General features: G+C 46.8%; 1 protein-coding gene across 2 annotated transcripts in view; it reads right to left on the bottom strand.

Annotated features, from left to right (window-relative positions):
• Positions 1–25,230, bottom strand: part of SIPA1L3 (signal induced proliferation associated 1 like 3) — a 247,115-nt gene that overhangs the window by 27,048 nt on the left and 194,837 nt on the right. For both annotated transcript variants that reach the window (XM_054589095.1, XM_054589094.1), the window contains exons 13-15: positions 16,271–16,398; positions 11,211–11,329; positions 8,581–9,008 (exon numbers count right to left, since the gene is read on the bottom strand). In XM_054589095.1, coding sequence (XP_054445070.1) covers positions 8,581–9,008; positions 11,211–11,329; positions 16,271–16,398 — 675 coding nt within the window. The remainder of the gene's footprint in view (positions 1–8,580; positions 9,009–11,210; positions 11,330–16,270; positions 16,399–25,230) is intronic.

The raw sequence follows: 25,230 nt of genomic DNA, 5'->3' as shown, positions 1-25,230 counted from the left end.
GTAAAGGTAAGTGGTTTTGTGGAGCTTCATGAGGGATGTCCATGTGGATTGCAATATAAAATGCCTTTCCTGCTTAAGGGAATGGTAAAAAATGTTTCAAAGAACTGGGCTGATACAAGTTTGGAGAAAAATCTCTGGGGGAGCATACACTAACTGATTATCACTGGATATAGTAAAGATGGGGAATGTGTAGAGAATAACAGCCAAATTAAACTATATATATGGCATAGGGCAAAAGGAACTGCTATCTGATATTCAGTCTCCTTCCTTGAGGCAAACTTGGTCTACCCTTTCTTCTTCAACAGAGCACCTATACATACACAAACACATGTATGTGAAGAGGGAGTATGTATCCTCCCAACCTTTCTTTATAAAATAAACAGCAGCATATTGTAAGCTTGCTCTGCATCTGGCTTTTACCTTAACAATATGTTCTGGAGATCGCTCCATGTCAGTCCATACAAGGCCATCTCTCTTCAATGGCTGAAGAGGGTACACTCTATGACTATGTCATAAATAATAATGATTTTACCTTTACTTTTACTTTCTACACCACATAGTTCTCTACCTTGTCATCAGGCATGTTCAACTTTTGGAGCTAAAAAACATGAGATTAAAGAAGGAAGGGAAAAAGGTGATACCCCTTGTCTTTGTGTCTGCCAGCCGGCTTTATCCATTGCCTCTTTTGAGATGGGTTTGCCCCCTCTTCAGGCCCTGTGGCAGACACTGAGGGTATCATCCTAATCCCCCTATATTCTATAAATGAAGGCTGATTTTATCCATCTCTTGCTTGAGGAAGGTGACCTAACACCTAGCACAGGGGGAAAATCCTGATTGGTTGAGGCCATTTGTCTGGGATGGGTGTGGGGTGGGCCTGCGATCTTCTGGCCAGTGAGATGTTGGGAGTGTGTGCATGTGCTGTCTGCTGGGCGACCTCTGGGGATGATCTTTGTACTAAAAAGCACTTGCAGAAAACACTTCCTCTTCCACTGGACACTGTGACTACCTGGTAGAATGACAGACACCCTGAGACTGTCAGGGGAGCTAGCCTATAGGCTGATAAAGGCAGAACAAAAACAAGGGGAAAGAACCTGGATCTCTGAGTCAAGAAATTACCCAATCCGGGGGGCCTCTGTAATTTGGGACTTTTTGTGTTCCATAAGCTAAGAACCTTCCTCCAACTGAGCTGGGAATCTCTGTTACTTGTAATCAAAGGCATTCCCATGACTATGTCCATCTTCACCCTTGACAAGCCTTAGGACTAGATGGTGCCTCATGTATGGCATGGCTCAACCAAGAACTATTCCCCTGAATATGCTGTGTTCTTGGTTCAGCCCCTTGAGGTGGGTGCCCCTTCCCACATACCCATGAATCACAAGCAGTTCCAAGTTCCAAGTGCCCGTGCAGGATGGAATTCTTCACTTGCCTACCAATTGAGAGTGAACACACATCCTTTCTGAAGCACCAGCATGGACAAGTGTCCTCCCTGGGCCTCAGCTTTGACCTGAAAAATGAGGCAGCACCAGGGGGTAGATGAGAATGTGAGCTGTGCTGCTCACCAGACCCAGGTTCCATTCCCAGCTCCAGTGGATACACTGCAACCTTTCCTGAGTCCCTTCCCTCAGTTAGCCTCAGTTTCCTCCTCTGAGAAATGAGGCAATGATGGTACCTGCCTCATGTGTGCAAAGCACTCACACTGTCTGGGAACCAGGAGTGGGATCCCTGAGCTGCAGTAATTATAAAGGGATGTGGTATGTCCAGGGGCTACAAGCATGTGTTCGGGACTGAGCCAGGACTTGGGGTGGAACAGCATCCTGCTCAGCAAGCTAACCCCAACTTTACTCTGAGAGGCTAAGTTATATCTTAGGGGAGTATCTAAGATTTTGTTGGAGTAAAAGGTTTTGTGCTTTACAAAAAAGCTGAAAAACCATAGGCTGGTTGGAGAAATCACACAGCTGTATGGACACGTGCCATGCTCTGGTCTGGTGGGATGGCCTAGGGCAGGTGACAGAGGCATAAACGGTGCTGTGCCCCTGCCTTCAGGAGGAAGAGCAGTGGTGCAGCAGGTGATAAGAGTGCTGATCTTGCCGAGGCTGTCAGCAAGGCCAGGCCCTACTCTGACTCTCTTACACATGCCATTTCATTTAGTTACCTCAGCAACCCCATAAGGCAGAACTACCCCCATACCCATGTTTCAAGTTGGGAAAGTGAGGCTCAGAGATTAAAAAGCTTGCCCCCAAGTGACATGGCTAGGAGGGGATAGAGCCAGGATGTAAGCCCTGGCAGTTTGCCTCAAGAGACCCCGATTTTAACCACCAGTCTGTACTCTCAATGAAAACAGTAGTCGTGATCAATACGTAGTGAGCATAAAAGCTAGCAGCAGCAGCACCAATTTTTGGACCCAGCTACGTCTCAGGCCCTGTGCTAAGTACTTTAATGCATGATGTTGGTTCGTCTGCACAGCCTTAGACCATGGAGTCTATCATTACCTCCATTTTACAGATGAGGAAATGGAGCCTCAGAGAAACTGATGAAGGTCACACGGTCGGTTCATCTGGACACAGCCATAGCCCGGGAAATAACACTGCTTACCCAGATACCTGCAGGTGGATCCCTACAGGCCCCCTGCCACTTGGTCTTAACTGCAGGACCAATCTCACCCTATCTCCTGGTGTGTGGCATAGCTTGTAAGTCAGTCAGTCTCTGCATGGGGCTGGAATAATGTTCCAGGGTGGGAGCCATCAGTGGCCACATTCTACCCTGTGGTCTGGAAGCCTAAGTAGCAGGCCTTCAGATTGTGGAAGCAGGGAGGCTATGGGGTCCAAATCGATGCGGATCCACCCAGTACTTGCCACCTCTACCAACCACTGCTCATCCATGACCACAGCAGCCTCCTCCTGCCTACCACCCAAACACAGTCAGAAGAGCCTGGGCATAGCCAGGAGAGATCACAGCCCTTTTCTGCTCAGGACTCTCTATGGCTTCACCTCACTCAGGGCAAGAGTCAGAGTCCTCCTCGTACCCTCTAGGCCCCACACCATCTGGTCTGTCCCCTCTGCTCTCAAGCTCTCCATGCCCACACTCTGCTCCAAGGATGGAAACTGTTCCCAAACACACCAGAAACATTTTTGCCTCAGGGCCTTTGAATTGCTCCCTCCTCCAAGGTCTCTTCATGGTTCCTACCCTCCCTTGAGTTGGCCTCGGTTCCTCTTCCCAAGCTGACTGACTCTTGAAGCAGGTCTCTGTCATGCATGACCCTAGTCTCCTTCCTAACACATGCAGGGTTAGCTCCAGTGGATCCCAAGGCCCTCACATTACCTTTTGGGGCTGTGCCCCCAGAGGGGTATCCTGGTGACTCCCGCAGCACAGCCCAGGATGCAAGGCCATGTGCTTCCTGCCTGCCTGGGAACACCCGACTGTGTCAGTTCCACATGGAGCCAGAGCCTCCGATTGCCCCTAAATAGCTCTGACAAATTGTTCTGGAAACCCAGGAAGGTTTGTAGTGTGTGCTGCCTCAGGAGAGGGCAGGGGGCCAGGTGGCTGCCCGCCTGGGATCACATAGCCCGCTATGGTGCCCACAGTAGGCACTGGCGCCTGGTAGTGTGCCCTGAAGCCAGGCTCCCATGACGAACGTCTGGGGGGAGAGTCTGTGAAGTCACTGAAGTCATCAGTGGGCACAAGCTGCTACAGGCTGCAGTGTGTGGGTGGGGGGTTCCCTGTTTGGGCATGACAGGGCCCATCCCTTTCCCGGCAGCCCTTAAAATTTTGCCAGCAAGCTCATTCCTTCTACCCTAGAAATAATCTATTTCCTCCACAGTAGTCCAGAGTGTTTTTCCCCCAGATCTTATTGCCACCTTTCATAATAATATTACATGGTTGCTCAGCTGTCTGTCTACCTGCCTTGCTCTCTCCAGGACAATGTCAGCTCTACATGGGAGATGACTTTGTTCCTTGCTGGATCACCATGTTGGGAATAGTGCCTGGCACATAGTGCATGCTATAATGGTTAGGGCTGCCTAGTCCTGCTCATCTCTTTCCTTAAGAATCTCAATGTGCTTGGTCTGCAACAGCCTCCTGACACTCAGCAGTTGGCCCTGACTCTTACACAGCTCACTGCCACTGAATCTGGGACCTGCGTGTCTCCCTCCTTATTTCCTGGCAGTGCCACCTGCTGAGGCATCCACGGTTGCTCTGTCCTCAGGTCCAGGCTCCCTTCTTTCTCACGCACATTTCTTCTCAGCCCCAGCCTAGCACCATGTTTCAAAACATCAATCTGTCTGTACTACCCTTTCTACTGAAAACTTTCCTTGCTGCCAGCAGCTCTTAGGATCAAATCCAAACTCCCTAATGTGGCCGGCAGGGCCTTGAGTGGTCTTCCCCCTGCTGACCCCTCCAAATTCAGCTGCACTCTCAGTTTCTATACTTATGCGACAGGGCCTGTGTTCACCGATTTGATGGCATGTACCTTAACCCTTAGGACCTTTGCATATGCTACTTGTAGGGGGCCCTTTCCATACTCCATCTTTCTTTTCTCTCTTAAAAAATAAAAAATTGGCCCTGGCTGGTGTGGCTCAGTGGATTGAGTGCTGGCTTGCAAACCAAAGGGTTGCTGGCTCAATTCCCAGTCAGGGCACATGCCTGGGTTGTGGGCCAGGTCCCCAGCTGTAGCTGTGTGAGAGGCAACCGATCAATGTTTCTCTCCCTTTCTTCCCCTCTCTAAAAATAAATAAAATCTTAAAAAAAAAAAGTCCACATACAGCAAAATGTATAAAACACAGATGTGCAATTCAACAGTTATAAAGCAAATACCCATATAACTGCACTGCAGGTCAAGGATATATATTTTTAGCCCTTCTCCCCCAACAACTTCACCTGCTCTCTCTTCCTTATTCCTCTCATCCCTGGCAGAAAGGGCCCCTCTTCAGAGAAACTGCCCCCTAGACTAGATTAGATACCACCCTCTAGACCTATGCAATATTCACTCTCAGATCCCAGTTATTCATTACTCTTAGTACATGCTTGTTGGCTTCTATGGTACACTGTCAGTGCCAGGAAGGCCTGTGCACTGTCTGTCTGCAGTGCCCAGCAGAGGGCCAAGCACACAATAGGTGCTCACTGTGCGAAAAAACACAAGGTATCTAAGTCCTGTGGAAGTAGAGACAAAGGAAGTAGTGAGCACTGGTGCCTGCCCTTGATGAGTGGCTGTCACTCCAGCTTGGTCCAACGGAACAGGATGACGACGGATGCAGAAGGCAGTGTGGGCACAGCAGGCAGAGGCATGTGTGGGCACCTTGAGCACAGGTGCTCAGTGACCGTCTGGGAACTTGTGCCTACTGAAATGGGAAGATTGTGGTAGGCTTAGCAAAGTGAGGCAGGAGTGAGGCTGACAGTGGGTCTTGCACATCGTCTCTCTAGAATACTCTTGCTCTCCTGGTTCTGTGGTTAGCTCAGCCTCTTATATCCAGGAGAACCTTTCTCCCAACTGGGTCAGGCCCCTCTTCTGGGCTCCTTCATCCCAGGTATTCCCTTACCCCAACCAGCACTGTTTGGGGACAGTCTGTCTACCCTATTTTTATCCTCACCCAAGGACATTTTTTCATTGCTTTTAGAGAAAGTGGAAGGGAGAGACAGAAACATCAATCGGTTGCCTCTTGTAGGCTTCCAGATCCAGGGATTTGACCCAGGATCAAACTCCCAACTTAGGCATGTGTCCTGATTGGGAATCAAACCCCCAACCTTCTGGGTTATGGGATGACACTCCTACCAACTGAGCCACCTAGCCAGGGTGCCACTGGACTTTGACCCCTGAGAGGGTAGGCCCAAGGCTGTCTTGGTCATCATAGTGTCCCCTCATTGCCTGTAACAGGTTTGGCCCAGGAGAGACATTCTGATTTAGTTAGTTGAGGCAGATCTCATCTTTTCATAACATCCTCTGTGATTCTAACAACAGCCAAACTTGACTTGACATCCATTGCCAGGTACTGGTCTAAGGGCTCTGGCTCATTTAATCCTTACCACATCCCTATGAGGTAGTTATGAGATTTATCCTCTATCCATTTCACAGATGAGGAAACTGAGGCTCAGAGAGGTTCAGTTATTTGCTGAAGACCACACAGCCAAGACAATGCAGAGGGAGGGCCTGAACCCTGGTGGGCTGATTCTGGAGCCCATACTCTCACCTACCATGAAGATGTTTCTTTAGATCACCTCACTTAATTTTCCTGAACTTGTCCAAGGCAGTATCTGGAAAATCAGGGGATGAGCGGTAACACTTTCCTTAATACCCATTAAAGCAAACATACATCCATTTAAAATACAACATTTTCCTCCTGTACCACCCAAATCAGTTTGAGCACCCCATTTTGGGAAATGCTGTTCCACTCTAGAGCCCGGTTGCCTAGGAGAAAACTTCAGGAAGCAGCTTTAATGAGTAGATAAGAACGATTTGCAATTAGCATCAATTGTCTGTATGCAAATTAAAGCTCCCAACCCCAGGGCCCTTTTTTGTAGCGGGTTCCTCTCCCATTTTATTGTCTTCATTTCTGGGTTCGGCAAATCCTTCCTTCTCTCAGACACAGGGTAATTTTTATATCCACCTCCTGCCTCAGCCACATTCTACTCCCCAGTGCTCCAACCTTTATGTCACAGATTTCACAATAATATAGTTACTCAGGTCACTAATATAGGTCTCTGCCCAGCACAGGGGCCACGGCAACAGAGATGTGGGACCCTGGTGACAGCGAGTCCTTTAGTGGGGCACTTTGACCATTTGTCTCACTGATGACCTGATTCTCATCTGTTGCAATTGGCGGTGGGCTGAGGTGATGGCTGGGAGCCTCATCTGAGGGCTGGGGGTTATTATCTCTTCTCAGCAATCAGCACAATGTCTGGGATGTAACAAATCCTTAAGAAATATTTGTGAGTGAAGAGGATGGATAAGTAAATGAATGAAGGCACTGTCAAAAGAGTCAGTTCCAATGATTAAGAACTATCTGTCTAGGGAGGCGGGCTGAGACAGAGACTGAGCTCACTGTCACACTCTCTCTTCACTGTCACCCCTCTTCTGGGTCCCTTGACTTGGGATCCGTGCACCAGGGGAGGGGAAGCACTGACATATGGGCACTGTGAAATCCAAATCCACCACAGAACTACCGCTAAATCCTATCATTTCAAGAGGTAGGAATCAGCATTCCAAGATTTTAAACAGATGAGACTAGACCCAAGTGCTTTGCACACAGGCTAAGGATTATTTGGGAAATTTTTGCTTCACCTTTTTTTTTTTTTTAAAACACATACATATAAATCCACTGCAGGTTGTGTCAAGGAGGCCTAAGGCTACCGCCGGATGCATGTGTCCTGTGTGGAGACAGGCTGCAGGTTTGAGGACTGGCAAAGGTATCAGAACGCCAATGGAGGTTAGGACCCCGGACGAGGGTCTCAGACCTCAGCTGGCTCTGCTTAGGGGTGACTGGGAAGGGAAGGAAGACTGTGGCCTTGAGGATCTGCCCGGGGACGATCAGCCCTGGGGATGGCAGCTCAGTAATTCTTGCCTGAGGCCACGGGCCTCTGAAGGGGTATGAGTTCTATGACTGCAGAAGGAATCCCTCACCTCTGTGCATTTTTCTTGGGGGTGGTTCATGGCTTTCCTCAGGTTCTCAAAGCGTGTGGTTCAGACTCCAGGTTGCTGGTTTGCCAGTGTCTGTTCTTTCTTACTCCCCGGCCTGTTTCTCTCTACCAGTGGTTCTCAAAGTGTGATCCTAGAACCTGCAGCATCAGTATTTACTGGGAACTTTTATAAAATGCATATTCTTAGGCCCCACTCTGACCTACTGAATCAGAAACTCTGAGTGGGACCCAGCTTCTGTGTTGAACAGCCCTCCAGGGGACTGTCTGGGGACCACTGCCCTTTACTGCGTGGGCTGGAAGGCTACACTGTGATCTCCCACACTTCTTTGTAGCTGGGGTGGTCTTGTGACACTGCTAGCTAAAGGGGAGTCTGGGAAAGCTTTTGCTTTCTCCATACAAAAGGAGTGACACAGATGCTGCAATCTTTCCTCTGTTCTCTACCCTCACATTTCCCAAAACCAGTCTGTATGATAGGAATGGTGGAGCAGGAATAAACAGGGTGCAAGGCCTTGAGGCCCTCCCTGAGCTGCTGCACCAGCCTGGCTCTGTCCTCTCTGGACTTGCCCTGACTGATAGACCTCTATTGGTTTAAGCCACTGTAGGTCAAGGTTCCTATTATCTCCAGCTAAACACACTCCTGACAGATACAGTCTGTGACCCCAGAAAGCACAGAAACCATGAGTCTCAGCAGAGGCAGAAGGAAAGAGAGACAGAGAACATCAGGGACAGATGAAGACAGGCAGGGGTTTCTCTCCCTCTATTGGGTCCTTAAAAGACTGATGGGTGGGCAGCATGGGGTGCTCCATGAGTCTCTGAACTTTGTAAGCGAACTCTTGTGCAAGTTCATACATCTGTAAGCATGTTTCTGTGAAGGGGACCCTGCCATCAAGATTGTGTGGGAAGCAGAAAGGGGTCAGGACCACCAAAAGGGCTCGGGCAAGGAGCATGCCTTACCTGGTCTGCCTTGGTGGGTCACGACTGCCCCCGGCCAGGCCTGTGGGGGTGCTGGAGCCTGTGTTGTATAGCTTTGGTCGGTAGCCCTTGCTCTGGCCAGCAACTGCAGGGGCAGGAGAGACCTCTCGCCGCCTGTCTGCTTGGTGGGACCGCCCGCTGGCCTCGCGCCCACCCCCACAAAGGCCAATACTTCCTGGGGGCTTGTGTGGCTTGGTTGGCCGAGGCACCTTGGCCAGTGACATGCAGCTGGGGCTGGAGGTATAGAGGGTGGTATCAATGCCGCTATCGCTGGAGCCACCCTTGGAAAGGGGATCTTGCTCTGGCTCCAGAGGGTCCAGGGGGTCAAACCAGCGATCGTCGCTGTGGCTGCTGGACGCGTTGCTGGACAGGGTATTGCTGCTGGAGTGACTGGAGTACTGAGGCTCTCCCTGGAAGGCAAGAGAAGTATGTCATCCTTGGACTCCTGGGTGGGCGCAAATGTTCCCCTCTTGGGTCCTTAGTGAGCATGACTCCTGGAGCCAGACAGCTTCCAACTCTGGTTCCCTCATTTACTGTCCATGTGCCTTGTGCCTCAGTTTCCATATATGTAAAATGGGGTTGCTCAAAGGGAAGGACATTACGTATGTAACGTGAGCTCACAGTTCAAGCTCAACATGTCTGAAACTCAGCTCCTGGCCTTCCTTCCTGAATTTGCCTCGCTCTGTCTCTACAGTGGCATCTCCATCCTTTCAGCTGCCCCGTCTAAGAGCTTTGGAGTCACCCTGGACCCTGATTTTGCTCTCACACCATGTCCAGTCCAACAGTAAATCCTGTTGCCAGCTTAAAAACAGAACAGAACCCACCACTTCTCCTTTTGCGGCTCCATCCACTGCCTCCTCCCGGACCATGGCAGCAGCCTCCTCCCTGGTCTCCCTGCTCCTGTTCCTGTCTCCCCTGCAACCCTGACTGCTGCCAGAGGGAGGCTGTGAACACCCGTGTCAGTTCACGTCCCTTCCCTGTTTAGAACCCTCCCGTGGCTCAGCCTCACTCAGGGGAAAAGAAGAGTCCTCATCAAGGCCCCTGAGCGACCTGGACCCATATTCTGGTCTCTCACTCCATCTCTCCCTCCCTCTTGCTCACTCTGCTCCAGCCACATTGGCCTCCTTGCTACTCTTCGAGCATGCCAGACACACCCCCACTTCAGGGCCTTTGTACTTGCTGTTCCTTCTGCCTGCAATGCTCTTCCCCCAGATGTTTTCATGGCTCACTCATTACTTCATTCAGGGTTACTGCTTACAGGTCACCTCCTCAATGGCCTTTTCTAACCACTTCATCCTAAAGCACCAGTGCTTGACACTCTCTTTTCCCTTAACTGTGCTTTGTTTTCCTGTCCAAGCAAGTATTAGCTCTTGGTGTTACATGATGTATTGGTTTACCTGCTTATTGCTTACTGCCCTACTGGCATGTCAGCTTTGTGAGCACAAGGACTCATCTGTTCTCTTTATCACTGTAGCCCCAATGCCCGGCACATTGTAAGTGCTCATCAAACACTCACTGAATGAATGGATGTGAACAGACTGCTAAATGCTCACCCAAAACTATCTCCTTCTCCTGGGTACACGGGACTACATTCTCCATCTTCCCTTGCAATGAAGTGTGGTCATGAACGAAGTGCTGGTCAATGTAACAAGGGAAAGTGATTTATGCTATTTTCAGGCCTGGGCTGCAAAAACCTTCCCATGTGAATCCCTCTCCCTCCCATCCCCAACTGTTGGAAAGAGGCAGGGACCCAGCAGAGGGCTCCAAGGCCCTGAGTCACAGGAACTACACACTGGGTTCTTGAACCACCACGTGGTTCAGGTGCTCATTGAATACCCGAACTGAACTGTACTGTTAGGTCACTGGGACTCAGGGCCTGCCTGTTATAGTTGTTAACCCAGTGCCACAGACTGAATGTCTGTGTTCCCAAAATCCCTATGTTGAATCCTAATTCCCAGTGAGATGGTTTCAGGAGGCAGGGCCTCTGGGAGGTGATTAGGTCATGAGGGTGGAACCCTCATAAATGGGATTTTTAAATCCTTATATATATATTTTCCTATATGTATATTTACATATTCTTCATGAACAGGATTATAAAATCTGTATGTATATTCATGCCCTTAAAAAGGACCCCAGAGAGCCTCCTTTCCTTTTCCAGCACACGAGGTGAGAAGGCTGTCTATGAACCAGGAAATGGGCCCTTACCAGACACTGTATCTTGGACTTCCCAGTCTCCAGAACTATAAGAAATAATCTTCTGTTTATTAAACTAACCCAGTACATGGCATTTTTGTTACAAAGCCCATGACTGATGTAATAATGAGGGAAGCGTGTCTCGAGGAAGGGAAGTGATTTGCTCTAGATGACATGACTGGTGAGGGCTGGAGCCAGGATGTGCACATGGCTAGCTCTAACTCCGGCATTTAGCCTGAGTGGAAGGTGGCAAAAGTAGAGAATGTGCTCATGTGTGGAGTTCAGAGGCCCAGGCCCATACCCATACCAGGCAGGTGAAGCTGCCTGGACCACAGCAGTCATGGTAAACCAAACAGCCAATGCCTACAGCTTGGACTCCCCGGGGTGGGGCAGGCGGAGCAGGTGGGGGCCAGACTTACTTTGGAATGCCTGTTGGGGGAATCTTTGCCTGCTGTGTCCTGCCTGGAGGTGTGTTTGCTCCCGCTGCTTCCAGCCAGGGCTGAGAGCCGGGCCTGGGCAGGCACATGCCACAGAGGTTCTGCAGGAAGACAGGAGACACATCAGTGGTTAGAGGTGACTCAAGTTCTGGCCTGAGTCCGCCCAAAGAATCTGGCCCTAAATATGGTTTGTGATAGAGCCGCCGCCCCTCTGCCAGCTTGTCTGCGCATCTCACAAATGGCCATGACCCCATCAACCTACATCTTGGAGGTATAACAGTGCTCAGTAATGGAATATTTACTGAGTGCTTTGGCTGTGCCAGGCCCCATTCTAGTGCTTTGCATGGGTAAACTCATTGAAGCTTTACAATAACCCTCCATCTTTATCTCCAAGGGAGGCGTAGCACATTTCCATCCTTACTGACCATTTGTTTATTTTGTAAATAACTTGCTCATATCCTTTACTCAGTTTTCCATAGGATTGACTATTTTTTATTTTTTTGGTGTATAGGGTTCTTTATATATGCAAGGTAGCAATCCTTTGTTGGTTAAATGAGCACAATTTATTTATTTATTTTTGGTTAAATGAAAATGGGACACTAAACACTGTCCTACAAGTTGATTTTCACTTTACAATATCCTTACACTTGCTTTTGCTTTATGTCTTCATGATATACCTTCACATAACTGAACATGAAGGAATCTTATTTTTAATAGCTGCACAATATTCCAGCATGTGGATGGATGTCAATTATTAAACTAGTTTCCTACTGCAGACATTTTGGTTATTTTTAATTTTTCTTTACAACAATGTTTTGGAAGCCTTCCGTCTACACACAACTTTGGGCAAGTGCAGGATTGTGTCTGGGACAGAATTCTACAAGTGGAATTGCTGGTTCAAATGTGAAACAGGTTTAAAATTGTGGTGGCTGGTGTGGTGTAAATAAATTAGTCTAAAATCCCAAAGCCAGTTAGCTGAACTGAGCATCTGACTTAAATAAAACAAAACAAAAACACAAAAAACCCAGTGGAGGGCTAGTTAATATCTATCAATCTTATAAATGCTCTGGGAAAGGTGGGCCTGTTGGACAAGATACGGCACTCGGGTCACTGCAGAGAGCAGCCTGGTTGGCATAGTCCAGCTGCCACTGCCTGTGTGGCTTTCACTTGGGAGCCATGGATACAAGACAGCAGGGAGGCTGGCCACCTGCTCTATCTCTGGAAATGATTATCCTTTCTGGAGCATCCCACATCCCCAGGAGGTGCTGGTCCCCTGGGAGGCAGCCAGCCCATGCCAGGAAACCACATTTCTACAGAAAGCCACGCCTATGGCTGTCACATCTGGCCTGAACACCACACTGGGCCTGGTCTGGGCCTCTCTCCTGACTTCAGACTTATATATATGGCTTCCTCACAACACCTGGCCAAAACCAACTCTTCCTCTCCCTCCAAAACCTGCATCTCTCAGTCTTTCCTGTTCAGTAAATGGCTGTTCCATCCTTTCAGCTCCTCAGGTCAAAAACCTGGTATCACCTTTGATTCCTCTCTCTCTTACCCACATTGAAGCATTAGGAAATTCTGTCAACTCTACTTTCAAACGACCAGATCCAGAACCCACCCATCTTTCCCTCTCCGATGTCCTGACCCGGCAAAAATCTGTAGTAAAAGAGATCATGCAATCACCTGAGTCAGGTCCCATCCCACCTCTGTACCACGCATTCTGTTCCAGTCACCTCTCACATGGTTTCCCAGCCACATGGGCCTTCTACTGTTCCTCCAACACCAGCCTCGCTGCCAGCTCAGAGCTGTCGACTAGCTGTTGTCTCCTCTGGAATGTTCTCTCAGCTTGTCCCTTTGCATTCTTTCAGCCTTGCCTAAAATATGATTTGCTCAGAGATTCCCCCAAATGCCATCGATCTGTCTCTCAGCCCTGTGTTAGTTCCCACTTGATACTCAGTTTCATGGGTAAGTACTGAATCATTGTGTGTGCTGTCCATTAAGTACTTAATCATTGTGTGTGCTGTCCACTGTCTGTCTTTCCCACCAGACTGTTAGCTCCAAGTAGGCAAGGGATGTATCTGTTTGGCTAAAACCATATCCCTGGTGCTCAGCCTGGTGTACCTTTAATTTCATTGGTACAGGAACCTGGCCAGGTTCCTTCCCCTCTCTGGCTGCCCCAGTGTCCCTGGCTCTACCCTTGGCTGGCCCTGATCCTGGGCCCTTCACTGGACCTCTGAACTGGTCTCCAGTGACCTTCTGACTCCACTGCTTCACCCCTCACATGCTGAAATCATGAACAGGCATGGACTTGGGGCAGCTGGTGATCCTGGGGACACCTTCTCAACCTGGGGGCTCTGAGGCTTGAGAAATGATCACACTCTGCAGGTAAGGAATTATAGGTGGTGTCTGGGGACAGTGGGGGTTAATGGGGGGTGGTTCTAGACCCCAAATGGCCTTGGTTCAAATCTCAAAGATGACACTTGTCAGCAGGAACCTCAGCCAAGTGACAACCTTTCTGTGCCTCATCTTCCTCATTTCTTCTGGGGCATGAAAAGTGCCCATGCTGTTGTGTTCCTGAGGAGATTAAATAGGAGAAAATGTGGAGTATCCAGTACAGTGCTGGGCATACAAAACCAAGTAACTGTTACTATATAACAGGCACACAAAACCGTGTTGCTCTTACTATGATTATCATCAGCTGGTCAAGGCTGGGGAAACCCCCATGTCTGTTGCAGTGCCTGATTCCCCCCGGCCTGAACTACCTTTTTCTGGATCCTGAGTACATTCTAGACTTCATGATTTGTGTGGGGGTACAGGGGAGGGGGAGAAGGTGTCAGTCAATTTATAACAAGGCCCCAAGGAAGTGAGAGGGGAACGAAATTCTAGGAGACAAAAGAGGAGATGGTAAAGACAATGGTGAGCTTCTGTGACACCTTATTTGGGGCCCATGGTAAATGCTGGAAAACTTCCTTCCCCATTTTACAATTTAGTGTAATGAAATCATACGCAATGCTTTTTTCTTTTTTGGAACTGGACAGGAGTGGGGGAAAAAAATACAAATTTGTCTTGAAGCAAAAGCCACAGACTTGCAGGCAGAGATAGGCAGGCAAGCACGTCTGCAGGCCATGGAAGGCAACCTGCTTGCCTGAAGTCCATCCGTTTTCCCTGGTTTAAGGGAACTATGGGGCTGGGTACCAGGGGCTTCTCTAGGCTGCTAGTCCTGGGCTATGCAACCTCTTCACCACCGCACAGTGCCTGGAGGAGCTGTTCATGTGCCGACATGGTCATCCCGAGCTACTTGGGAATTCTGGAACATCCCCTAAGTGGACATCTTCACCTCTTCCCCCTCCCATGTCTGACAACATCATTAGTTTTCCTTCTTTAGAATCTACCCATTCATCTGATGGTTTTCAAGACTTCAAAGGCACTACAGTTTGTTAGGCAAAGTTATATTTAAAATATTCATCTAAGTGTATGTACACACAATAATCATTACATATAGGAGAATAAACAGATGAGAATATAGTTGCATTGGGCACCAGAAAAATTAAAACCACATTGTGTTACCACTACATGGCTGAAATGAAAAGGTTGGTGAGGCCCTGGATGGCTTGCTCAGGTAAGAGCGTCATCCCGATATACCAAGGCTGCAGGTTTGATCCCTGGTCAGGGCACATAAAAGAACCAACCAATGAATTAATAAGTAAGTGGAACAATAAATTAATGTTTCTTTCTCCCTTCCCCTCTCTCTAAAAATCAATTAAACACACACACACACACACACACACACACACACACACACACACGCCAGACCAGTTCCCTTTAAAAAAAAAAGAAGAAAAAGTTGGTAAGGACATGAGCAAGTACAACTCTCAGCTGTCATTTATAGGTGTGTGAAATGGTTTGTCACTTTGGGAAAAGGTCTCTTATAAAGTTAAACATATGCCCCAGCAATTCCACTCCCAGGTATACACTCTACAAATATGTGAGCTGGTGCTCGTCAAAAGGCAGACACAATGCTCATCCTTGGCAGCACTGTTCTAAGCATCCCCAAACTGGAAACCACCCAAATGTCCATCACCATTAGAATGGAGTAATCAGTTGTAGGTCATTCAGACAATGATGGATAAATACTACTCAGAAATTGTGTTACTACATCTAGTCACATGGGCACTGCTCACCAACATAATACTGAGTAACAGAAGCCAGACAGACACACAAAATGCATCCAGTGCGAGCCTATAGTCTATGTACATGAAATTCAAAACCAGGCAAGATGAAGTTCAGCTATGAGAAGCTGGACAGGATGGCCTGTGTGGGTGCTAACTGGGAGGGGCACAAGGACTTTTGTAGGCTGACCACATTCTTGTCGTAGGGTGGAACAAGACAAGACACATGTTCACTTTGTGATACGGTATCATACTGGACACTCATAATTTGGACTCTTTTCTCAGTTATGTACTGTACCTGCGTAATAGTAAAAAATACAGGGTCTGGCACAAATAAAACCCCTTTTTATTATAAAATGATAAGGATGTAATTCTGTAACAACTATCACATTCAAGCACACTGTATGACATTTTAGGTGAGAAGTTCAAATTAAAACTATAAATTATTAGCCCATATTATTATCCTACCAGCCATACTCAAGCAGACCTTACTTCTCCTAGACCCTGTATAATGCAACAGGGCCTGTGCAATGAAATGCCTCAGAATTTAGTCGGCTCTGCTCCGAGAGCACCGCTTTTAGTCCTTTTTAGCTCTTACCTCTGGTGATTGCCACCCTCATGTCACACATCTCTACCCAGAATCTTGGCTGACAGTGTTGGCAGACACCATCTGCTGATGCCCCGTCTAGATGGAGAAGAATCACTCCTTGGTCTTGCTATTTTCCTGGGTGACCTGTCTAATCTTATGTGTGGCTCTTACAGCTTTCCTTTGTTTTATCCATCTGCCAGAAGGAGGGGTGTTACCTGTCAAACTCTAAGTAGCAGTCCTGCGGAGTGATACAGGTGGGCACGGCTGGCTTGGGGAAACCCTACCTGGCTTCTGGCGTTCCATCGTGCTCTCCTGGCTGGTCAGACCACCTGAGGAGGAGTCCCCGCTGGATGTCCCATCGTGGCCGAAGTGGGGATCAAAAGACAGCAGTGGGTGTGGGGCAGCTGCATACCTGTAGGGGAGTGAGAGGAACAAGCACAGGGTAAAGGGCTGGTGTGTCAAAAACCACCTGAAACTGAGACTTGCTCTCCAGTGGGTTTCCAATACCAGAGAGGCTCCAAGCAGAGGGGAGGCTAGAAGAGTAAGCTTGGAAATGTGTATAACCTGAGGGTCAGAAATGAGTCGCACCTGGGAAGTAGGCCAAGTTGTTGTTGGTGGCAGGGGGCGTAGGGTGACAAGGGGTCCTCAAAGAAAGAGGGGCAGAAGCCACTTAGGCTGATGGCCCTACTCACAGGCTTTTCAGGGGTCCTGTTTCTTGGCTGTAAAATGGGGTGAGCTGTTGTCAGCAGCTCCCCATCCCAGGCCTGTCTTGGGCTCCCTTTCTCTCTGGTGAAGAGGAGGATAAGGCAGTATGTGTACGTACAAGAGGCTTCGAGCTGGGTACGTTGAGGTTTAAACCTCACCACTGCTTCTTGCCCAGCCAGGCAGTCACTTTTTAGCCTGGAGCCTTAGTTTCCCTAGTTGTCAAGAGGCAATCACAGTAGGCCCTTCCTCGTAGGACTGAATGACATCCTGTGTGTTAGTACTTAGCCTGAGGCTGATATATGACACAGGCTAAGCTCCGACAACTAGCCTGCAGAGCTCTGTGTATGTCTGTTGGAGGAAGGTGCTGCAGGGAGAAACTGTGGGCTTAGGCTATGGAATGAGGAGATCTGGGCCCAAATCCCAGTTTCATTCCTTACTAGCAGCATGACCTTGGTTGGGCAAATGTTCATCAGTTTGGGCTTTAGTTTTCCCATTTGAAAAAAGGTGTAACACCACTTTCTACCTCACAGGGTTTTGGAGTGGGTAAAATAAAGAATTGTCTTCTAGACAGAGATTCTCCTGGAGGCTGGCTCTGCACAGCCACAGGCAGGGACTGAGATGTAAAAGAAATGGTAGAAGATTCTCCCTGGGGCCTTACAACCCAGTGGCATTCTCTATGCTTTGGAGTGAACTCTGTGAGCACCTCCCAACGCCCATTCCAGCTCAGATGAGAGCCAGTCATGTGACACAGTTTTGGTCATTGAGATGTGAGAGTGTATGAGCTATTAAGGTTCCCACAAAATAGTGGGTTGGCCAAAAGTTTGTTTTTTTTTTTCCTCCTGGTAAGATGGCTCTAGTAGCACTTAGTTGTCTTTAACTGCATTTGAAACAATTTTGTTAGATTGTATTGTGATAACTGTCACATCAGCATGCATTAAAAAAAGAAACAAAACCCATCAAAACTGGTGAATTTTTGTGTAGCCATTTTATATTGAAGATGGAAGAAAGTGACATTTTCAGCATATAATGCTTTATTACTTCAAGAAAGGTAAAAACACAACTGAAATGCAAAAAAAAGATTGTGCAGTGTATGGAAAAGGTGCTGTGACTGATTGAACGTGCCAAAAGTGGTTTGCCAACTTTTGTGCTAGAGATTTCTTGCTGGACGGTGTGCCATGGTCAGGTAGACCAGTTTAAGTTTATAGAGATGAAATCGAGACATTAACTGAGAACGATCAACATTATACCTCGTGGGAGATAGCCAACATATTCAAAATATCCAAGTTACTGGTGAAAATGAAAAGTGTGTCCTTTATTTTATGAAACAAGCCACATGAACTTTTTGGCCAACCCAATACTTCTGGCTGTCCACAAGGCAAGCATGTTGCAGGAATGTACTACTTCCTGGCCCCTTGATATTGGCTGGGTGGGGATGTGTGACTAGTTCTTGTTAGTAAGTTGTGTGGGGAGTGATTTGAATGTGGTGGCTGCTCGGGTAGCCTGTGTCCTGAGAAGTCTCCTGCCAACTGACACTGGAGCTACAGTGTGGGTGCAAAATAAACTTTTACTGATATAAGTCACTGAGATTTTCAAATGTGTCTTACCCAGAATAACCTGACTGAAATGGGGAAAGTCCACTGGGGGGCTTCGGGGAAAAGTCTCTTGCTTTTAAGAGAGATGATGAGGAAAGATGGCCTCTCTTCATTCAGGGGTTGCTACCTCCAGATATAACACCACAAATCTCTTGCTACTTACTTGCTACAGCCTGAGGATGGATGAGGGCAATGCTGAGGGTGGGAGAGAGAAGGCAGAAGGAACTAGGCTCTTGAAAATGTTGTCAAAATGCTTCATTGATCCTCCCTGCAGCCTGCCCTGAGCCTCCATTTCTCTGAGATAACAAATTCCTAGTGTTTGAACTAGTCAAATTTTGATCACTTGCAGCCAGGAGCACCCCACTGACACAGACCATGTACTCTGGGGGGTTACTGAGCCTCCATTCATCAAGCTGACATTGATATTTCCCATTTGGCTGCTTGTGTCTATACTTGCAAATTGGGAGGGTGATAAACTGGGACTCCCAACATCCCAAAGAGAAGTTAACCTCTCCAGGGTCACCTTGCTGGCCACAAAGCCAGGTTTGCCTCTGCAAAGACCAACTTCAAACGCGTAGGCCTCAACACCTCCAGGTGAACAGAGAGGTGCTTCAGGGGTGCACTGGATTTTCTGAAAACTAAACTCTACTCACCTGTCCATAATGTACATATTATCCCTACTCTCTCAGACTTTGATTTTTAATGCCTCCCGGAAAGGAAGACAGAGCCAAAACAATAAAGTCATCTTCACCTTAATGGGTGACTTAGAAGCCAGGCAACTGCCTGGTAAAATGTGGCTCCACCATAGCTGGAAACTGAAGTATGGACATGTTTATTCCATTTTTCCAAAATGTCTGTATCAAATCCTGAGCACTAAAGGAAAACATTAGCAGGGGTTGGGGTTAGCCAGAGGAAAGTGAAAGGTACAAGTGGCAGACACGGCCAGCGGCTCACCTAATATCTATTCTCTGCTTCTGCCCTGGCAACAGAATCCCAACTGTATTTGGGGAAGCAGTGTCATCAGTTTACAGACTACATTTCCCAGGCTCCCTTTCAGTTCTGGCCAATAAGTTCAAAGTGCTGCATGTGGCCCTGGCTGGGTGGTTCACTTGGTTGAACACTGCCCCGGGCAACAAAGGGCTGCAGGTTCGATTCCCAGTAGGGGTGTATACGGAAGGCAAGTGATCAGTGTTTCTCTCTCACAGTGATGTTTCTCTCTTTCTCTCAAATCAAAAATCAATAAACGTATCCTTGAGTGAAGATTATAAAAAAAAAAAAAATAAAGTGCTGCATAAGACTTCCAGGAAATCTCTGGAGGTGTGCTGTTGGTGCCTTTGCCTCTTCATCTCCTTAAGGTTGAAGCTCCAGCAACCATTTTAAAACAAGCAGGCAACAGGCCGAGGATGGCACAGCATCGGTGAGCAGGAGCCTGGGTCCCTGATAATATGGGAGAAAGAATCTATCTTGTCTGAATATCAGTTTTCTATGTTATGCCGCTAAACCTAATCCTAACTTTAGTGGGACATATCTACTATGCTTCACTTCTCAGCTACTGTCCTCAACCAAGACAACCTGTACTTTGTCCATTCATATAATAATACCAGTGTAAACTGACTGGCCTATGCTGACCATTCTTTGGGGTGCTCAATATGTCTCATTTGGGGCCATTCTATTACTGCCATAGGTGGTCAAGTTGACTGGAAATTGGGACATTTCAGCATCTCACTATGCACAGCTCTGCTCAAGAATCCCCAGAACAAGAGATCAAATATATCTTTAATCTCATCTAAGAAAATGTAATGTACTCTTATATTTTCTTGGAATTGGAAATAACTTCAAAGATAAAGAGAGGGTTTGGGAGTTTTAGTGGGGTAACTAACTAGCTGCAGTTTCAGGGGTCTCCAGGCACAAGTTAGACAAATTGACTGATCCTGGGGAAGCTGAGGTGGAGGTTGCCTTAAGATCAGAGGGTCTGGCTGCTGAAATGTTGGCCTTGAGCTTCCTACTTGGCCACAGAGGAAAGTAACAAAACAGACAGGAACATGAGGAAGAGCATCTTCTTAGGGGAAGGCTCCGGCCTGCTGTCAAACTCCTACCCTGATTGATAGGACAATGGATGGGTGAATTACAGGATGACTGGGTAAAAAGGTGGATGGAGGATGCAGCCACTGATGGCTACCATCCCAACAGCCAACATCATCCTTGTCCTTGCTGGTGGAACCCTGATTCTGCTCTGGCAGCCATCCCTCTGCCATGTGACTTAAGTAAATTCTGACAGTTTAAGACAGTTATGCAGGTTCAATGTAACTTTGCCAGGGGTTGATTCAGGGGCAGGTACTCTTGAAAACAAAGAGAAGCTCTTTCCTCTTCTTCTGCAGGACACTGGTTTTGCTTGGGGCCACAGCAGCCAGCATGGGTCATGAGTGGAGCAGGTTCATGAGGACTTCGCTATAGAACTAACCAGCCCCAGAGCCACACTAGCTCTGGATTTATTATGTGATGATAAATCCCCTTAATTCTTCCTGCCTTCCTGAGTTAGGCTTTCTGTCACTTGCAGGCAAATACCTCCTAACCAATGTACCACTCTTTATGGAGCTGGAGAAAAACAGGGGGAAAAAAAAATCAAAGCCAACCAGGTGTTCTGATGAACAAAGGTCTAGGGCCTAGTCCAGCTCTAATGCTTTGTATTGAGTTGGGTGATTTGTTATTCTTGCACACAAGGTGGGCAAGTTCCTGAAGACAGGGAAGGCATCTGCCAGGCTCTGTATCCCAGCTGCCAGCATGGGTGCCATACTCAGTGGTAACAGCCATCACCCCTATGAAGCACTTACTATGTGCCAGGTACAGTTCCAAGTGCTCTAAAGGGTGTCCTTCCTTGAATATTCTCAACACTGCTCAGAGACAGACATTTTACACGTGTGCAAACGGAGGTGCAGGGAGGCAAAGTCACTTGCCCACACTCACACAGTAGATAAGGGGCAAGCCAACTTGCCATCTTGTCTCTTGGTAAATCTGACGGGCCATGAGACAGGTTCTGTCTATGAGGGTCTTTGCTTTACTAAAAGCTTGATGAATTCAGCAAGTAGCAACCTTCTGGAGAAGACAGTGTGAGAGGGAGGAGTCCTGAGGGACGAATGTCTGGGACTGGGCTGGAACGTCTGGCTTGAGTCACATGGGCTCCAGGATGTCATGGGGCAACTGTGCAACAGGAAAAGAGGAAAGGAGCTGAGGCCAAGGGCCACAGAGGGAGCCCTGACCTGCTCTAGCCTCTTACTGCAGAATGGTGAGTACCTGTGAAAGACGTTTCTGGGGGTTTTAGGGATGAGGCGTGCTAGGAACATTTGGCAACACTTGAAGCCTAGCCATTGATAGAGATAAAAATGTTGAGATCTGGGCCAGAGAGAGCAGAGGCAGGCTCCACTGGAGCCTTAAGAAGAGAGGGGTAGGCTGGGAGGAGATGGAGTCCAAGGAGAAAGCATTAGTCTCCCACTTGTCAATGCGAGAGAGCCTAAAACACAAAATCACAGCCATCAAGTGTCATGGTGGGGCAGGGACCCCTGGAAGAACCATACATGTCGCCCTAATTTGGAGGCTGAGCTCAGAGTCCTTCACCAGGAAGGAGAGTTTGGGGTCTGGGCCAGTCCTCTGGAATCATACAGGCCTGAGTTCCTGTCCTGACTCTGCTGCTTCCTAGAAGAGTGACCTTGACCACGTGCATTCATCTCATTAAACCTCAGGTTCCCCCTGTAAAATGGAATAATTCAACTATCTTACCTTGTGGAGTTGCTGCGAACACTCACTGAGATCATGTATATAGATCAATGGAATAGACTAGGGAACCCAGAAATAGATACATGTCAATGTACCCAATTAATTTCCCCTTCCAATGAATTTTTGCTTTAAGAAGCAAAAGTGGTGCAATGGAGGAGATGAAGCCTTTGTAGTAAATGGTGGAGGAAACTGGACATCTGTAGGCAAAAAAAAGGAACTTCAACCTAAACCTCTTACTTCATACAAAAATTAACTCAAGATGGATCATGGACTTAAATGTAAAATATAAAACTTCTGGAAAAAAACATAAGAATATCTTCAGGGTCGAGGTCTAGGCAAAGAATTCTTGACTTTATACCAAAAGCATAATCCACAGAAGGAAAAAAAATGATAGATAGTTTCGGGACCTCATCAAAATTAAAACTTTAATTCTGCAAAAGACCCTGTTACCAAGATGAAAAGACAAAATGAAGACTGGGAAGAAATGTTTGCAAATCACCTATCTGACAAAGGACTTGTATCTAGAATAAGTAAAGAATTTGCTCTGACTGGTGTTGCTCAGTGGGTTGGGTCTTGTCCTACAAACTGAAAGGCCGCCAATTCAATTCCTGGTCAGGGCACTTGCCTGGGTTTTGGGCCAGGTGCCTGGCTGAGGGTGTGCAAGAGGCAACTGATTGATGTTTCTCTCCCTCTCTTCCTCTCTCTATAAAAATAAATAAAATCTTAAAAAAAAAAAAAAAAAAAAGGAATACTCCCACATTGAAAAAGCATTGAATCTAATTAGAAAATGGGGAAAAGACATTTCATTGAAGAGATACAGTTGGCAAATAAGCACATGGAAATGTATACAATATCATTAGCCATTAGCGAAATGCAAATTAAAATCACAATGAGGTATCATTACAAACCTATCAGAATGATTAAAATAAAAAACAGTGATGACATCAAATGGTGGTGAGGATGTGGAGAAACTGGATCACTCATACACTGCCAGTGGGAATGTAAAATAGTACAGTCACTCTGGAAAATAGTTTGGCAGTTCCTTTTAAAACTAGAAATGGAACTCTGGCTGGGTAGCTCAGTTAGTTAGAGCGTCATCCCAATACGCCAAGGTTAAGGGTTTGAATTCTGGTCAGGGCACATACAAAAAGTAGCCAATGAATGCATAAACGAGTAGAACAATAAATTGATGTTTCTCTCTCTCTCTCTACCCCCCCTCCAATCAATAAATAGAAAATTAAAAAAAATCTATAAATGGACTTATCACACAATAAAGTGACTGCTTTCCGCCCCCCCCCCAAATACTTCCCCTACAAGCGATACAGAATAGTCAGCACACCCATTCACTGATTTAATACTGTTTGAAATTTGCTGAGCAAGTAGCATTCTCGAAACATCTCCTCCCAGCTTTGAAGTATAACTGACAAAATTGTAATATATTTAAAGCATACAACATGATGAGTTGGTATGCATATGCACTGTGAAATGATTTCCACAATCAAGTTAATTAACACATTTATCATCTCACATAGTTAACTTTTTTTGGGGTGAGAATGCTTAAGATCTACTCACTTAGCAGACTTCAAGTGTACAGAATTATTAACTATAGCCACCATGCTGTCCATCTCAGAACCTATTAATCTCATAACTGAAACTCTGTACCCTTTGAGCAAAATCTCCCCATTTCCCCCACCCCCAGGCAACTACCACTTTATTTTCTTTGCTTTTATGAGTTCCATTTTTTAAAAAAAATTCCGCACAGAAGTGATACCATACAGTGTATGTCTTTCTCTGTCTAACTTATTTGGCATAATGCCTTTCGGGTTCATCTGTGCGGTTATAAATGGCAGCATTTCCTTTTTTATGGCCAAATAATATTCCATTGTGCCTATATGCCACATTTTCTTTATTCATTCATCTGTTGACAGACATTTAGGTTGTCTTCATATCTTGGCAGGCAACTGTATTGTTGGGCATTTATTCCAGAGAAAGGAAAACTTATTTTCATGCATGCTCAGGGCATGAACATAATAGCCCAAACCCATAGACTACCCAATTATCCTTCAATGGGTGAATGGCTATATAAGTGATAGTATTTTCATACCATGGAATATAATTCAGCAATAATCAGGATTGACTATTGATACATGCAACAACTTAGATGAACTTCAAGGAAATTATGTTGAGTGAAAAGGAATGTCAAAAAGATCCATACTGTATGACTCCTTATATACAATATTTATAAAATAACAATAATTAAAGAGATGCAGAACAGATTAATGGTTGCCTGAGGTTGAGGGGATGGGTGGCTATAAAAGGATAGAAGGAGGGAATTTTATGGTGATGGTATAGTTGAGTGTATTACCAGTGGTGGTAGTTACACAATAACCACACAGTGATAAAATTGCAGAGAGCTACACATATACACATATGAGTACATGTATAACTGGTGAATTTGGAAGAAACCCTAAGGATTGTACCAATGTCAATGTCTTGCTTTGATTATTATAGCCCAGTTATGTAAGATGTTAACACTAAGGGAAGCTGAGTGAAGGAGTTCCCTGTGCATTTCTTTTCAACCTCTTATGAATCTATAATTATTTCCAATAAAAAGTTTAAAAACAAGAATAATAAAGGTGGGGGGACACCAAGACTTTGATGCTCCCCGATGCCATCAGTAACATCATCCCCACTGCCTCTGTTGACTCACTGCTCCACATCAACTGCGCCATTTCCAGCCTCAGCTATGGCTGCCACTGAGGTGCCCCCACTCCCACAGCCTGTGTCACATGACTTCTGCTGACACCTCCTGCGTTCCATATCATCCTGCTTACGCATATCTGTGGCCTTTGCCCTGTCTGGAATGACTTTCTCCCTCCTCTCTGTGGCAAACTCCTAATCTCTCAAAGCTCCATTCAAATGTCACTTCCTCTAGGCAGCCAACCTAGACCTCTGGGGCTGGACTGTCCTCCCCTGAGTCTATTAGAGCGCGCATTATGGTGCACATTGGTTCTAAGACCTCTCCATCACAGCCAGGGGCACTGGCAATGAGGTCCCTGGTAAGTGAGGATCTCAAATAGTTCTCCCTGCACCTGGCACACAGAAGGCTCCTGGGACCATTTGCTTCAGCATTTGTGATGGAAAAAAGTATGTTTTCCCCAATTTTATAGCACATA

The sequence above is a fragment of the Pteronotus mesoamericanus genome, unplaced genomic scaffold, assembly GCF_021234165.1.
Source record: "Pteronotus mesoamericanus isolate MK-2021 breed Mesoamerican mustached bat unplaced genomic scaffold, CSHL_Meso_final scaffold_165, whole genome shotgun sequence".
NCBI classification, from domain to species: Eukaryota; Metazoa; Chordata; class Mammalia; order Chiroptera; family Mormoopidae; genus Pteronotus; species Pteronotus mesoamericanus.
This window is presented reverse-complemented; position numbering and strand designations above follow the sequence as displayed.